At 35.7% G+C, this 16,786-nt stretch overlaps 1 protein-coding gene across 6 annotated transcripts in view; it reads right to left on the reverse strand.

The window, feature by feature from the left end:
• CNOT4 (CCR4-NOT transcription complex subunit 4) overlaps window positions 1-16,786 on the reverse strand; it is a 124,126-nt gene that overhangs the window by 70,092 nt on the left and 37,248 nt on the right. For all 6 annotated transcript variants that reach the window (XM_053608961.1, XM_053608959.1, XM_053608960.1 and 3 more), the window contains exon 2: window positions 5,725-5,990. In XM_053608961.1, coding sequence (XP_053464936.1) covers window positions 5,725-5,898 — 174 coding nt within the window. In that variant the 5' untranslated portion in view covers window positions 5,899-5,990. The remainder of the gene's footprint in view (window positions 1-5,724; window positions 5,991-16,786) is intronic.

Here is a 16,786-nt window from a genome sequence, read left to right on the forward strand (position 1 = left end):
ATTGGTTGCCCTCTTTACTATGGGCACAGCTGTCATCCTTTTAATAACAATGGTTATTGTTCACTGAATATTCTTTTATGCAATTTTATTGTTTCACAGATACAGTATCTTCTATTATTTCTGAGATAAAAATAATAACACTTATGTTAAAGTTCTCATTTCCTTCCTTGTCCTGGTTTCCATGTGAGTCAATATTATATAATTCTATGCCAGTACAAAACCTGTGTTCCCACATCTGCTGCTTTCACCATGTATTTTCCACTATAAGGACATATAAAGGCAGTCTAAGAAATGACCAAGTAGCCTGCCTAGGACCAAAAATTAAACTCTGTTGGATGTTAATACCTATCTGTTTTTGTTTGTCAAAGCTATTAAAGCAAAGAAGGCCTTTCTTCTAACAGGCAGTTTTCACCCTGTAGACCAAAATCACAGCTTGATTCAACTAGCATTCTTCCTGCATCTCCAAGTTTATTTGAATAATCTCAATATGCTACCTCAGAGTGGCCTCTGCAGGCCCTTCCCTGCACAATTGGGATGCTGTGTAAGTGGTAGCTTCAGGGTCCTCTCCAGGCCACTAGCAACACTTGTGCTTTTCCTGTGTGTTAAGACAATCACTGGGGCTGATCATCAGAGACTGAAGATTTGCTGGACCCTGACTGAGATGGACAACTTCATAAATAATACCTGTGCTCAACACATTCTCTGGCAAGACTAAACTGGACCTCAGGTCCAAGGCCCTCTGTTGCTTGCCCTGTGTGCTTTCCATGAACCAGTCCAGCCATGAGAAAGGTATGGGCAAGTCTGGCAGCCAGGAGACCACGGAGAGGTTCTAAGAGATATAGTTAAGTCAACAAGAAACCAAACAGTCACCTAATAACAATAACTACCTTAGCTAAAGATATAAGTTGGAGACCTAAAAGGAGGTTATGTTAGACTTTTATAATCTAGATTTTTTTTTTACCTTATAAATGTTGGAGCACTCATCCTTAGATAGTCCCTCATCTTTTCCATTTACCCACTTTCTCATGATCTTATCTAATCTATTTACCTTCTCTCTCATGATCTAGTTTCATGATTTTATAAATAACACACTATATGCTGCTGACTCCCAAATTTCTACCTCCATACCAAAACCTCATCTGAAATCCAGACCTGAACATTCATCTGTCTATGCAATATCTCCATTTAGATTTCTAAAAAGAACACACACTTAACATACTCAAAACTGAGTTCATGATCTTCTTTATTTTTTTTTTAATTTTTTTTATTTGAGACAGAGTTTCACTATGTTACCCTCGCTAGAGTGCTCACAGTAACCTCAAACTCCTGGGCTTAAGTGATTCTCTTGCCTCAGCCTCCAGAGTAGCTGGGATTACAGGCGCCTGCCACAACACCTGGCTATTTTTTGGTTGCAATTGTCATTGTTGTTTAGCAGGCCCCGGCAGAGATTGAATCTGCCAACTTTGATGTATGTTGCTGGCGCCCTACTCATTGAGCTATGGGCTCTGAGTCTCATGATTTTCTTTTTTTTTTTGAGACATAGCCTCAAGCTGTCACCCTGGATAGAGTGCCGTAACATCACAGCTCACAGCAACCTCCAACTCCTGGGCTCAAGCGATTCTCCTGCCTCCACCTCCCAAGTAGCTGAGACTACAGGCTCTCACCACAACGCCCAGCTACTTTTTTGGCTGCAGCTGTCATTGTTGTTTGGTGGGCCAGGGCTGGATTCGAACCCATCAGCTCAGGTGTATGTGGCTGGCACCTTAGCCGCTGAAGCCATAGGCGCCAAGCTCTCATGATCTTCTTTTAAAAAAAAAAAAAAAAAAACAAACCTGTTTCTGTTGTAGTCTTCCCCATTTTTGGCCACTGTTTACTTCTAGTTGCTCTATTCAAAACCTTGCAGTCATCCTCAACTCTTCTACTTGTCTACAGGGTGGTATATAAATTTTGTGAATCTTTGCATGTCTGCAGATGTTTTATTAAGGTTTAACATATGAATAAAATTAAGAATTTTTTTTTTTTTTTCTTTTTGAGATAGAGTCTCACTTTGTCACTCAGGCTAGAGTGCCCTTATAATTATAGCTCACAGCAACCTCAAACACTTGGGCTCAAGTGATCCTCTTGCCTCAGCTTCCCAAGTAGCTGGAACTACAGGCGGCCACCACGTCTGGCTATTTTTAGAGAAGGGGTCTCATTCTTGCACAGGCTGGTCTTAACTCCTGAACTCCTGAGCTCAGGCAATCCACCCACTTCAGCTTCTCAGAGTACTAGGATTATAGGCATGAGCCACCACCCCAGGAAACTTGAGAATTTTTCTTTCCAAGTGTTTTCCCTCAAAATTTGGGGAAATAATTTCTCAATTATTTTCCTGCTTTGATTGTAAAATGAAAATATTGGTATTAATTTTTCTTATTGATTTGTAGTCTACATATATTTTTATATCTTATGAAGTTGTAGAACTCTGTCTTTACTATATGTTCTAAAACTTATATAAATAGACATTGATCTTTTACAGTCTTGTTTTATATTCATGGCGCCCTTCTAATTGGAAGACAACTGCTTTTCATCATGAGGAAATTTCTTCTATTAGTTCTTTGATTATTTCTTCACACCTATTTTCAGTTCCCTCCTTTTTTTTTTGGAGACAGAGTCTCACTATGTTGCCCTCGGTAGACTGCCGTGGCATCACAGCTCACAGCAACCTCAAACTCCTGGGCTTAAGCAATTCTCTTGCCTCAGCCTTCCAAGTAGCTGGGACTACAGGCACCTGCCACAATGCCTGGCTATTTTTTTTGTACTGCAGTTGTCATTGTTGTTCAGCAGGCCTGGGCCGGATTCGAAACCGCCAGCCTTGGTGTATGTGGCTGACACCCTAACCATTGAGCTATGGGCGCTGAGCTCATTTACTCCTTCTAAAACTGCTCTCAGCAGATACCAGAACCTGCGAATTAGGTGCTAATAATCACTGGGACTGATCATCAGAGATTTGCTGAATCTTGAGGGGCAACAGAGGTGTCAAACCGTGGCACATAAGCCATATGCTGATTTTGTGAGGACTTTTTTTGATTATCTGTGATGTTGGGTATCAAGAAAAGTATGCATGGACCTTATTTTTACTAATCAGCTTTCATTAGCATTTGTGTATTTAACATGCCGAGACAACTCTTCTTCTTTCAATGTATAGCAGAGGAAAAAAAATTTTGGACACACCTGCTATGGATAGTCTATGTTGCTTAACTTTTCTTTCATGCTAGTTTTTATCTTTTTGTATTATATTCTGAAAAACAAAACCACTCAGCATAATCTTCCAATTTACCAGGATGCTCTTTACCATTCTGCTTTCATGCCATCTATGATATTTTTCATTTAAGACATCTAATTGGTTCTTTTTTTAAAAAAATGTATTCTTTCTACATGAATGGCATTTTCTCTCATTTCTCTGAAAGGACCAATGTTACTTTTAAAAGTATCTGTTTGCTTCTTTATGTTAGGCAATTCTCATTGATTTTTGTACTTTTCTTTAATGATGTTGATTATGCTAAAATCTGTGTTATTTGCTGTTGCACATCTTTACATGTAAGAACCCTGTCAACTTGTCTATCAGTACTTTGCTGTTACTCCAAGATTTTGCCCTGTGACTACAGCAAAGACAAACTGCTGGACAGTGTGTGCCAGTAGGTAATTTGCTGAGCACAAGAGCTCCTAGTTCTTCTGAAGTGTTTTCATTCACCTTAAGGCTCTGATCCAAATTTATAATCACTGTTCTAGCTAGAAGGCATCTGTCTCTACTACATAGCACAAAAGGGGGCTGGACCCATATGGCTGCTCAATCAACCACACTGATATTTTTCCTAGGATCCTGAAGCATTGCTATTCATTTTTTCCAGCAGTTTTCTCCTGAGTTGAGCTAGTGCTTTTTTCTTGAAACTGATCCCAATGGCCTTCTATCTTTCCGAGATTCCTCACAATTTTTGGTCTTCCGAGGGCACCCTCTTATTCAAAACCAGCTTTGCTGAAGTCATTTTATTTTCTATGTTTAACATATCTTATTTTTCTCTACTTTCTGAGGATTTGGAGTATTTCCAGGTAAACTATTAACAGTGATTATGATTTTCTTTGCAATTTCCCCAAATAATGAATTTCTTTCTAAAGATAATTTAACAATTGATCCTTTTATTAAGACTATTTCATAACATTCCAAAGGAGGGGAAAAAAAATATCATTGAAACTGATCAAATTTACGGTCCTTAGAATCTTGGGTAATCCTGAAAGTCACTACTCTCAATGAAATAGTACAACATGGTTATCTTCTTATGGAAATTTTAAAAATATGACTACATCTTTAAAATTCATAAATAAAAATTCATAAAAATTTTGGCCAAAGCTAATTGTTAAAGTTTTTACTTACCTTTCCTTTCACTTTCTTAAAGAATATTAATTATATACAATGATATTATAAATACATTATATATAAAAATACTTTAGAGATATTATATTAGAGATATATATTAGAGATATATAATACATGTTACATATACAATATGTATATAATAATCTATAAATGTATAATCTATATTAACTAACACTTTATTAGACCAAATGTTGTTTATTCATATAATATATATTACACACACATTAGATTTTTTTAAAAAATGGATAATGTGTTTATTGCCTTTTGGGATTTCTTTTAAATTCTTAGGTAACAAAGTTTAATAGTATATCATTTTAAAAATTTTAGGTATCTAAAACACATTTCAACCTTCTCAAAATTTGGTGGTAATGAATATAAGGGCTCTTTGAAAAAAATTTTTTTAAAAAAGAGCTCTTTGAAATAGTAACTAGAAAAGAAAGTTTTAATCATACAGACATTAAAGAGAAGGCAAATTCTATAACACGATAGGTATTTGCATTAATCCCTAAGGTGACAAATAAAGTTCTTCAAAATAGAAATGCAGCAGTCCTATCTACACTAATAGCTCATTGACTATACTGTAACTCTGTTGCAGATACTTATCAAAACAACCACCCCAGAGAATATTAACAACTGTGGATCTTTAGAGTTAGAAGGGGCTTTTCAATAATGTGATAGTTTCAAAACAAAGACTTTGGACTGAAAGATATATCTGAATCCCAAACCTCCTCCTCGCTAATTGATGACTCTGGACAAATTAAGTTCTCTAATCTCCTGTTTCCTTAAATATAAAATAGGGATAGCCATATCGGGTTAGAATTTTTGTAAGGGCTCAACAAAATGAGCAATTATTTATCTTCTAAAACTAGGATTTCTGTCCTTTTAACCCCTTTTGTAAATATCTCTTCTACTTTGAACTAAAAATTAACATGAATTTCCTCCTACGTGTAATACAAAATGATTTCCAATTTCACACCATCCTCTCAAAAACAATTACCTCTTTACTCCTAATCTGCTTAAACAGCAAGCACTCCTGACTGTGTCCTTCTTTTAAGATTAAAAAAAAAAAAAAAAAACTGCCAGAGAGGTTACTGGACTTTACAAAGGTCACAGAGTTAGTGAACAATAAAGTCAAGACTTGACCCTGACACCTAGTGCAGTGTTCTTTCCACCTCATTATGTCTTGAAAATATAACGCTAACCATATTTTCACCAGAGGCTTGTAGTCTTTTAAATTCACTTGCTCATACTTACAATGGCAAAAAAAAGTACAGTTAAAACAAATAACTATAAAGCTACTTTTAAGTATTTACCTTTCTACATGCAGGGCACAGTCCATTTTCATCAGTGCGAATTCGATGCCAACAAAATCGGCAAATCTGGTAGCCACAGGTGCAAGGGAAAAAGTTGATATCATCTATCTCCAAGGGCTCCATGCAAAGAGGACATTCCACAGGGTCTTCCTTCGCGTCAGGACTGCGAGACATCTTCACTTTTATTAAACAGCAGCAAAAGTTTATAATAATTTAAGGGAGAAGGAAGTTCAGCACTGTGAGCTAAAATGTAGAACTTTGAAGACCTGCATGAGAAGAAACAAAATACACTGTTTACTCCTGAAAAAAAAATCTCATATTCAACAACCAAAAGTCACAGTATCAAAAACTTTGAAAAATACTGACAGAGGAACAATTATTGTTATTACCATACAGTAGATTTCAGAATGGATTTCTTAAAATTTTTGCATATCAAGGTAAAATGCCTGGCATTATTAATGTTTTAGATTCAACACAAATACAAAACAACTTCCTTTTCTCTATATATTGATAAAACATTTAGTACTAACCTATAAGCACTAATCATCCACATTTTAAGGGAATATACAATGTAAAGAAGCATCTTCAGCCTTACAATAGCACCAGTCCGGGGCAGTGGCTCAAATCTGTAATTCTACCACTTTTGAGAGGAAAGAGTTCAAAATCAGCCTGAGAGACAGACTGAGATGCCATCTGAACAAAAAATAGAAAAATTAGCTGGGAGTGGTGGTATGTGCCTGTAGTCCCAGCTATTCAGGAGGCTGAGGCAAGTGGATCACTGGGGTTTAAGATTACATTAAGCTATGATAACACTACTATACTCTAGGCCAGGCAACACAGCAAAACTCTGTCACCAAAAAAAAACAAAAACAAAAACCTGTCTCATCTTTGAACTAAAAGTAGGTTGCATGTTAATATCAAACTCTTGCCACAGAAAATAGAAAAAAGAAAAAGAAATGAAAGGGAAACAAGATAGAATGCAAAATTAAGATGACCTAGAACCTAAGTGTTTATAATTATACAATAATATGCCAATGAAAACTTCTGGGAAAATAAACACATCTTAAACAAAAGTACCCCTATGGTTATGCTACAAAAAGCTTACAACAAACAGGAAGGGAGAAGGGAACAGATAGACCTTTATTTCCCAAACACTTTTAAAAAATTTAACAATACAACTTTTAAGATTATGTAGAGTTGAAACTTTTAGGTAAAAATTTAGGTTAAAGTCATGGTTAGACAAAAAGGTTAGGTTGAAATCAATATTTTAAGTTAAAAACTGATAGCTTACAAAACTAATCTGTAACTTGATGGTAAGCCCCATGGAAATCATGGCGGTATTTTTGTACATAATTTGACAAACTAGAGTTTACATAAAAGAGTAAATACTTGAAAACTACTTTGAAGCTTATTGGGAGAAAAATGTTGGGATTTGCCCTATCTGATAATGAACCAGACCATTAAGCTACAATAAATACTATCAAAATGTATACTACAGCCAGGTGCAGTGGCTCACAGCTGTAATCCTAGCACTCTGTAAGACCAAGGTGGGATAATTACACAAGGAGCTTGAGACCAGCCTGTGTAAGAGCGAAACAACATCTCTACTGAAAATAGAAAAAAAAAATTAGCTGAGTGTTTAGGCGGGCATCTGTAATGCCGGTTATTCTGGAGGCTGATGCAGAAGGATTGCTTGAATCCAGGAGTTTGAGGTTGCTGTAAGGTGAGACACTGTCACAAACAAACAAGCCCAAAATGTCTGTGGCAGAAAAATAGATAAAAGAGCAAAGAAACAAAATAATCTAGAAACAGATCAATGAATTTATGAGATTTTAATACTCTTTTTTTTTTTTTTGTCATTGTTGTTTTTGAGATAAGAGTCCCTGGCTAGAGTGCCATGGCATCAACCTAGCTCATGGCAACCATTTATTTATCTGTTTGTTTGTTCGTTCATTTATTCATTTGTTCCTTCGTTCATTCCTTTATTTAGAGACAAAATCTTACTCTGTCACACTGGGTAGAGTGCTGTGGGGTCATAGCTCACAGCAACCTCAAACTCCTGCCTCAGCTTCCCAAATAGCTGGGAATAAAGGCATCTGCCACAACACCGGGCTATTTTTTCTATTTTTAGTAGAGACAGGATCTTTCTCTTGCTCAGACTGAGCTCAAACTCCTGAGCTCAAGCAATCTACCCGCCTTAGCCTCACAGAGTGCTAGATTACAGGTATGAGCCACCAAGCCTGGCCAGTTTTTAAGTTTGTAGTAGAGATGGGGTCTCATTCTTGTTCAGGCTAGTCTCAAACTTCTGAGCTCAAGGGATCCTCCTGCCCTGGCCTCCTAGAGTGCTAGAATTACAGACCTAAGCCATGATCCAAGCCATGAAGCCATAAATGGTAATGGGACATTTGGCAATCCACTTGAAGCTACGTGGACTATCCACACTACAGTCAAAATAAATCCCAAGTGATCTGACAAAGAGCTATACAATGAAACTACTGAAAACTACTGAAATTTGGAAGGAAAAAAGAGACTTTATTTTTTTTAAATCTTGGGATATTAAAGGCCTTTTTAAGCAAAACTAAAAAGTCCTAATACGATATGATCAACTTAGCAACATGGAAGGAAGCCAATATAAACAAATTAAAGGCAACCAACAGAGTAAAAGATCTGTTCATTATACATGATGAAGTTAATGTGCAAAATGTACAAAGAAACCATAAAAGGCAAATAAGTTAAAAGAAAAAGAAAAGAACATTATGCATAGTTCACATCCCATTACAAGTAATTAGAATTATATGAAAAGGGTGGTGCCTGTGGCTCAAAGGAGTAGGGCACCAGCCCCATATGCCAGAGGTGGCGGGTTCAAACCCAGCCCCGGTCAAAAACTAGAATTATATGAAAAGAAAAACAATTATATGAAAAGATGATCTAGGCTCGGCACCTGTAGCCCAGTGGTTAGGGCACCAGGGCTGGTGGGTTCGAACCTGGCCCGGGCCTGCTAAACAAACAAAAAAAATAGTCGGGCGTTGTGGTGGACGCCTGTAGTCCCAGCTACTAGGCAGGCTAAGGCAAGAGAATCACTTGGGCCCAAGAGTTTGAGGTTGCTGTGAGCTGTGACTCTACAGCACTCTACCAAGGATGACGTGGTAAGACTCTGTCTCAAAAAACAAACAGAAAAAAAGATCTAGCCAGGCACAATAGCTCATGCCATCTAACACTCTGAGAGGTTGCGCCAAGAGAATAGCTTAACATCAGAAGTTCAAGATCAGCCTGAGCAAAGGTAAGATCCCAGCTATAACAAAAATAGAAAAAATTGGCTGGCTGTGGTTTCAGGTGCTTATAGTCTTAGCTCCTCTGGAGGCACTCAACCCAGGACAACGGAGTGAGACTCTGTCTCAAAATAAATAAAAAAGATGATTAACCTCTTTAGCCAACAGGGAGAAAGCACCCCCCCCCCGCCCACCATCTTTCTGTCCAAGTTAGTTTCCCCTGAAAGTAGAGATACTGAGCTATTTGCTCGTTACAAAAGAGGAAATGAGAGCATATTACCTTTCCTTAAGTTAAACAGCTATTAGTTTAGCCTGGATTCCTTCCAGAAACTCTCAGCCCCAGAATCTATGCTCTTAATTCTTCCCTTATGCCATCTATCTAAGAACCTTTTGAACATAAATACTGACAGATGTGTACCAAATATATGGCTATACTCTGTAGTGCTGTTCACAAGAACAGAAAACTGCAAATAACATACTGTCTATCAATAGGGAAATCATTAAGGTAATTATGATATAGCCATAGGTAATCTATGACTCAGAAACATATCTGTTTATTCTATAGTTAAGCTTGTTAAAACTACCAAGCTTAAGACTAACATGAATATACAATTACTTAAACCCTGTATGTGTATATATTTGATTTATTTCACTGAGAAAATAAAACATTTGGAAGTTTAGACACCAAAATGTTATTACATCACAAAAAACAAAATTGAGGTAAACAGGAGACTATTAACTTCAAGAAAAATGTGTATTATCTAAATTGTTGCCAAAAACATGTATTTTATTTTTTGGAGACAGAGTCTCACTTTGTCACCCTCAGTAGAATACTGTGGTGTCACACCTCACAGCAACCTCAAACTCTTGGGCTCAAGTGATCATCTTGCCTCAGCCTCCAGAGTAGCTGAGTATATAGGTACCCACCACAATGCTTGGCTATTTTTCAAGATGGGGTCTCGCTCTTGCTCAGCCTGGTCTCAAACTCCTTAATTCAAGCAATTCACCTGCCTCAGCTTCCCAGAGTGCTAGGATTACAGACATGAGTCACCAAGTTCAGCCTAAAAATGTATTTTTTTGCAATTCAAATGGACAAACTTAAAAAAAAGAAATTATTTTCCTTTCCTTTAGGAAAATTGAATTACTTCTGACTTTTCTCAATAATTAGAAGGAAAGTACAATGAAGTGGAGTCTCTTTGTAAACCCACAATTACTTCAAAACATAAGTTTAAAAAAAGAAATCATGTATGTATTTATAAACAATTCAAGGATTCCTTGTTTGCAGACACAGATTTGCCACTCTTCATTTTCCTCATCTATGTGATTTCTAATGGGTCTTCCAATTTAAACATCCAAAAACTGTATGAAAAACTGTATGTATACACAGGCTCAAATGGAGGGTCCACTAACAGGAAACTCAACTGAAAAACACTGAAGGGTGCTATCTATACTTCCAATATCTCTGATGCTAAGGAATTGTTTCCTTAGCCTTAGCTTATAGAGTTTTAGTGATATAATTTATGGAATGTTGGAAAGCAAATACATTGGGGCTCATGAATTAAAAAGCTTCTATAAAGTAAATTACTATAAATTAAAGATGACATATTGAGGCTTTGGTTTTTGATTCTTTACTTTTTAATTTTAAAAAAGTTTGCAAGAGTACAGTTTACAGGGATGTTTAGCGGGAAAAAAAGTAATAAAGCAGCAAGAAATCCCTTAGGATACTTAAAACAAAACCAAATATATTGGCACACTTCTAGCACCATGGATAGATGCCACACAAGTCAGCTGTCATATGTAATTTCATGAATAGTAAAAGGTAGGAGGGCAGCCTGCTGTAGTAGAACACTGGAGTTCAAAGAACTGACTTCTGCCTCATCTCGTTCACTAAATAGCTGTATTATCTAGAATAAGATATTCAAAAGCTACAGGACTTGATTTACTCATCTGAAAATGTGAAGTGACACAAACTTTTAGGGAATTTCAAGTATGGATAAATGTACTTAATGTAATTCCTCTGAAATAAGCTTTTTTTTTTTTGAGACAGAGTCTCATTGCAGGCCTGGGCTGGGTGGCTGGTACCCTAGCCACTGAGCTACACGTGCTGAGCCTGAAATAGGCTTTTAAAATAAGCTTTGAAATAAACTTTCTCCTCTCTAAATATCCTAATCCAAATTTTCACTTGCAGAATATAATTTTATTTCATAAGTCAGTTAACCCAAATTAAAATAAAAATAAAACAGAATCAATTGAAATAAAAAGATTTATAATGTTAGAAGCAACAGAAATAAAAAATCTTTTTAGATGAAAAAGGCAAGGAAAGCTAGTAATTTTCCTAGATGGGCTCTGAGAGTCTTTAGAAGTCATCAGTTTATGATTCAGTAATTAATTCTGCAGGAAAAAAATTCATTTTCATATGCATGACCCAATTCTCATAGTCAATTAATAACAACATAGTACACCCTTTATAAAAGATGAAACTGAGGCTAAAGTGTTGAAAACAGAATTCAAAAACAAGATTATCAAATTCAAAAATAAGATTATCAAATTCAAAACTCATCCCCTTTCCAACATAATAAGACAGAAGCCATGATTACTAAAGTTGAAGCTGCATATTCTTGGTTTGACTGCAAAAGCCCAAAAAGTAAAATGGCATTACTTTTACAAAATTATATACTACAGCAAAATTTTACCTCATTACCTAAACTGATACTAAGCATAATGATGCTTTGCATCATCAAAAATCTCACATATCTCACACAGTACACAAAATCATATACTGAAAATCATGCTCAAAAATTCCTTATCACTTAGGAAGTACTAGTTTTGTGGTTAGAACCTTGTTCAAAAGATATGTATAAAAATATACTATAAGGTGATACAGCCACTGTGGAAAATAATTAGGTAGTTACTCAAAAAGTTAATCATAGTTTTAGCAGATGATCCAGCAACACTATTCCCAGGTAGAATTGAAAACACCCAAAGAATTGAAAACTGAGACTTGAATAGACACTTGTACACCAATGTTCACAGCACCATTATTCACAACAGCCAAAAAGTAGAAAGAATCCAAGTGTCTATCCACAGATGGACAAACAAAATGTAGTACAATAGAATATTCAGCCCTAAAAGGAATCAAATTCTAATATATGCTACACCATTGATGAATACTGAAAACATTATGCTAAGTGAAATAAGCCAGTCACAAAAAGACAAATATTTTATGATTTCATACCAGAATAGGCAAAGTGAGACAGAAAGGAGGATAAAGTTTACCAGGTGCTTAGGGGAGGGAAAATTGCTGGAATGATGAAAAACTTCTAGAAATAGACATGGTGGAGATGGTTACACAACACTGTGAATATACTTAACACCAGTGAATTGTACACTTAAGAACAGTAAATTTTTATATGACATATATTTTGTCACAATAAGAAAATCAAAATATATATACGAAAATAAATATTTTCGGCTCGGCGCCTGTGGCTCAAGTGGCTAAGGCGCCAGCCACATACACCTGAGCTGGCGGGTTCGAATCCAGCCCGGGCCCACCAAACAACAATGACAACTACAGCCAAAAAATAGCCGGGTGTTGTGGCGGGTGCCTGTAGTCCAGCTACTTGGGAGGGGGATGCAAGAGGATCGCTTGAGCTCAGGAGCTTGAGGTTCCTGTGAGCTGTGATGCCACAGCACTCTACCCAGGGTGACAGCCTGAGGCTCTGTCTAAAAATAAATAAATAAATAAATATATATAATACATACATATACATTTATATATAGTGCATAATAGTACTTTTGCAAAATTTTTTAAGAATTTGATTATTTTATTTAATTAACCCTTTAGTTTTCTGCCAATCTAATAGTAAACTTTAATAAGTTAAATGTGTGTATGATGCAACTCTACTACATATAGTTACACAGAAATTACACGCCTGAATATTCTATACAACCAAAGATACACATACTATAACTAAACATAATTGAAAGCTATTTATTGATATAAAATATATATAAACATACACACTTTGGTATCTAGTATGACATCTTAAAAGTTTCCATAAAAATCATATATGCTATTCAATATATAGAACTATGAATTTTTATAATTTATGTATATAATACTATATACAATATACTTTACCTAATCAATGTTTTAAATTGATTTTATTATGAAATTTATTGTTTACTTACTATTAGTCTATTCACATTAGACTGGAAGTTCAAGAGAGAAGTTACCTGGTACATCACATTTATGACAGTATGCCAAGCAGCTACAACATGACAGCTAGTAAACAGTAAGCACTTACATATTTAATGAATGAATGAATTATGCTACATGTCAGCTGTAAATTCACAACTTTTTCAAAAATAGCACCCTTAAGTTGTATACTGCTTCTGTATTAGGCATATCTTTCACAAAGTATGTTATTTATATAAATTACACAAAGACAAAATACAGACTGAACTGTAAGTATAGGGAGTTTGCTAAGTCAAAAAGCAAGATAAGTGGCTGTTTAAATATCAGCATGAATACTTATTCTCCTTTTTAAGTCAAGTACCAAGGTACCGATATACTTATACCATGAATATGCACCATTAATATGCATACACTATTGAACTCAAGACTGACTATATAACCTTTAGGAAACCAGGAAAGCTTATTTAAGTTTTAGAAAAATATCCACCCAAGAACTCAAAAATCTATCACATAAAAGGTTAAACTGCAGTTATATAGAAAATCAACCATACAGAACTGCATTCTACCTCTCCACCACTTTGGTACTTATTTGGTAAAATATTTGTATTGAACTTTTCTAAGACATAAACTAAGAGACACCTACAAGTTACTCCTATAACACATCCCCAGAGATAGGTGAGAATCTCCTTCCAAAAGAACAGACTCCATTTGGAAGAATGTGATGAAGTCCCTAAGCCTAAAGGCAATCTCAAACCCAAGCAGGATGAAGTGAAAGGCAATTTGGGATGAGACTGAAGATACATGCTACATTGAAGGTCAGCTAAGGATGCAGGAAAGAACCAGAGAATAAGACAACCAAGATGAGCCCTCCTGGGATCTAAATAAGTCTTAAGCATGGACCTCAACATCTGTTTGGATCTGGTTGAGATGCAATTTAAATTCTAAGGTATGGCTGAAAACAAGAGGGCAGTCAGCCAGTGGAGCTTAAAAGCTGGGTGTAGTCAGGGAAATAAAGTAAAAGAGAGCTGAGAAACACTGCAGTTCAAGGGTACAAATATGAGCCCTTAAGGAACAATATAGAGACTTAAACACTGCAAGAGGGAAAAAGACATCACTAAAATAATTTACCCAGTCACTAATATACAGACCAACATAACAAGCCTGGGGAGAGGGTGGGAAGTTGCAAGATAAGTACCCAGAGTTGATACAATATTATATAAAATCTTCATTTTCCAACATAAAATTACAAACCATGCAAAGAAACAGGAAAATATAACCCATATACCTGAAAAAATAAAGGCAAAAAGACACTATCTTCAAGAGTGACCAGACGCTGGATTTACTGAAGACTTCAAAACACACACTATAAATTTGTCCCAAGATCTAAAAGAAACCATAATTAAGGAAGTAAAGGAAAGATGACAGTAATACAATAAATAGATAATACCAATAAAGATACAGACATTAAAAAGAACTAAACAGAAATTCTAGAGTTGGAAAGAACTGCAAAACTTCACTAGAAGCGCTCTAAAGTACATTTGAACTGACAGAAGAAAGAAATGGCAAAATTGAAGACAGATTGATAGAGATTAGGCAAGCCAAAGAACACTGAGAATAAAGAACTAAACACACAAAAAACACAGCCTCAGAGAAATGTGGAACACCATTAAGCACATCAATATATACATAATGGAAGTACTAGAAGAACAGGAGAGAAAAGGGAGAAAACAAAATATCTGAAGAAATATGGCTGAAAATGAAGAACGAGATAGAGCTATATAACAATACAAATGAATCTCACAAACATAATTTGAGCAAAAAAAAGCAAGACATAAAGAATATGATGCTAGTCATATAAATTTCAACAGATTAAAAAAAACCAATATTTTAGGGATGTATATATAAGGTGATGAAGTCATGATAATGATTACCATTAAGGGAAAGAAAAATGGATACAAATGGCAAAAGACATACAGGTCAGGGAGATTCTGAGTTACTTAAAATATTCTACTTTTGCCATTGGAAGAGGTTATAAGCATATCTACTTTATAATCAAACTGTACATGTTTTATATGTATACATATTATTATACGTTTACATACTATTATACGTTTCTGGATACATAGTTCTTACTTTTTTCAAAGTTTTGAAAGCAAAACAAAACAGCTGCAAATTTCCCAGAGTTGGTTAAAATAATCCTCAGACCCAAAAAGTACCAGATACCCAAATGGGATCAACAAATTTGCACTCAGACACAAAGTAATAAAATTGCAGAACACTAAAAGAAACAGAAATCTTAAAAGAAGTCATAAAGGATTGATAATCATCCAATGGAATGATAATGACAATAACAGCAGACTTCTCAACAGCAACAAAGCCAGAAGGCAGCGATGTACCTTCAAAATAATGAGAGAAAATTATTGCCAAGGTACAACTGAGTTCCTCAAAAACAAAAACTCTGAAGAATGAGAATAAAATCATTAAAAAGACATTTTTTGAGATAATCAAGATGATCCTGACATGGACTAGTATTAGATGATTTAAGGAATTACTGTTAATTTAGTTAGGTATAATAATAGTATTGTGCTTTTTTTTTTTTTTTTAAACCCTCTTCTCTAGGAGATACATTCTGAAGTATCTAACTTCATGATACGATATTCCATCAGGAAAGAAGGCAGAGAAAGGTAAAGAGATGAACCCCTAATACTAAAACTTTAAGAAGTGTGGAATCTGAGGGATAGATATACCAGATTTCATTATTCTATTTGATCTAATTTCATAAACTCTAAAAAATTTTCATGGTAAAAAGCTAAAAATAGCCAAGCACAGTGGCATACATCTATAATCCTAACTACCCATCTTGAACCCAGTTCAAGAGCCAGCCTAGGCAACACAGCAAGACCCTGACTCAAAGAACAAAACTAAACTAAATATGTATGTATGTGAAATCACAGAAAAAATTACACACAAACCAGTTAACAGTGATTACCTTTAGAAAAAACAAGACCAGAAACAGGAGAAATTAGAAACTTGAACATTATCCGTGTTTTCTACAGAGACTATATATTTCTTCTATGATAGCAAATTAATTTTAAAATATAAATTTTTAAAGAATATTAGACTTTGTGGGCAGCACCTGTGGCTCAGAGGGGTAAGACGCCGGCCCCATATGCCAGAGGTGGCAGGTTCAAACCCAACCCTGGCCAAAAACTGCAAAAAAAAAAAAAAAGAAGAATATTAGACTTCGAGTGCAAATACTGTGCCTATTTTAATCAATACTGTACCACAGACATGTATTGCAAATTAGGGGCTCCCACAACTGTATATGGGGAATCAGAGGAGAGGCATGAAAGGAATATATGAAAACAGCAGTACATGCTGTGGCCCAATCACAGCTCACTGCAATCTTGAACTCTTAGGCTAAAGCCAACTCCTGCCTTAGCCTCCCAAGTAGCTAGGACTATAGGCATGTGCCACCCTCCTGCCTTAGCCTCCCAAGTAGCTAGGACTATAGGCATGTGCCAGCTATTTTTTTTATTTTTTTATAGTGATGGAGTCTTTCTATGTTGCATCAAAGGATCTCCCACCCTTGGCC

The sequence above is a fragment of the Nycticebus coucang genome, chromosome 11 (assembly GCF_027406575.1).
Source record: "Nycticebus coucang isolate mNycCou1 chromosome 11, mNycCou1.pri, whole genome shotgun sequence".
Lineage (NCBI taxonomy): Eukaryota > Metazoa > Chordata > Mammalia > Primates > Lorisidae > Nycticebus > Nycticebus coucang.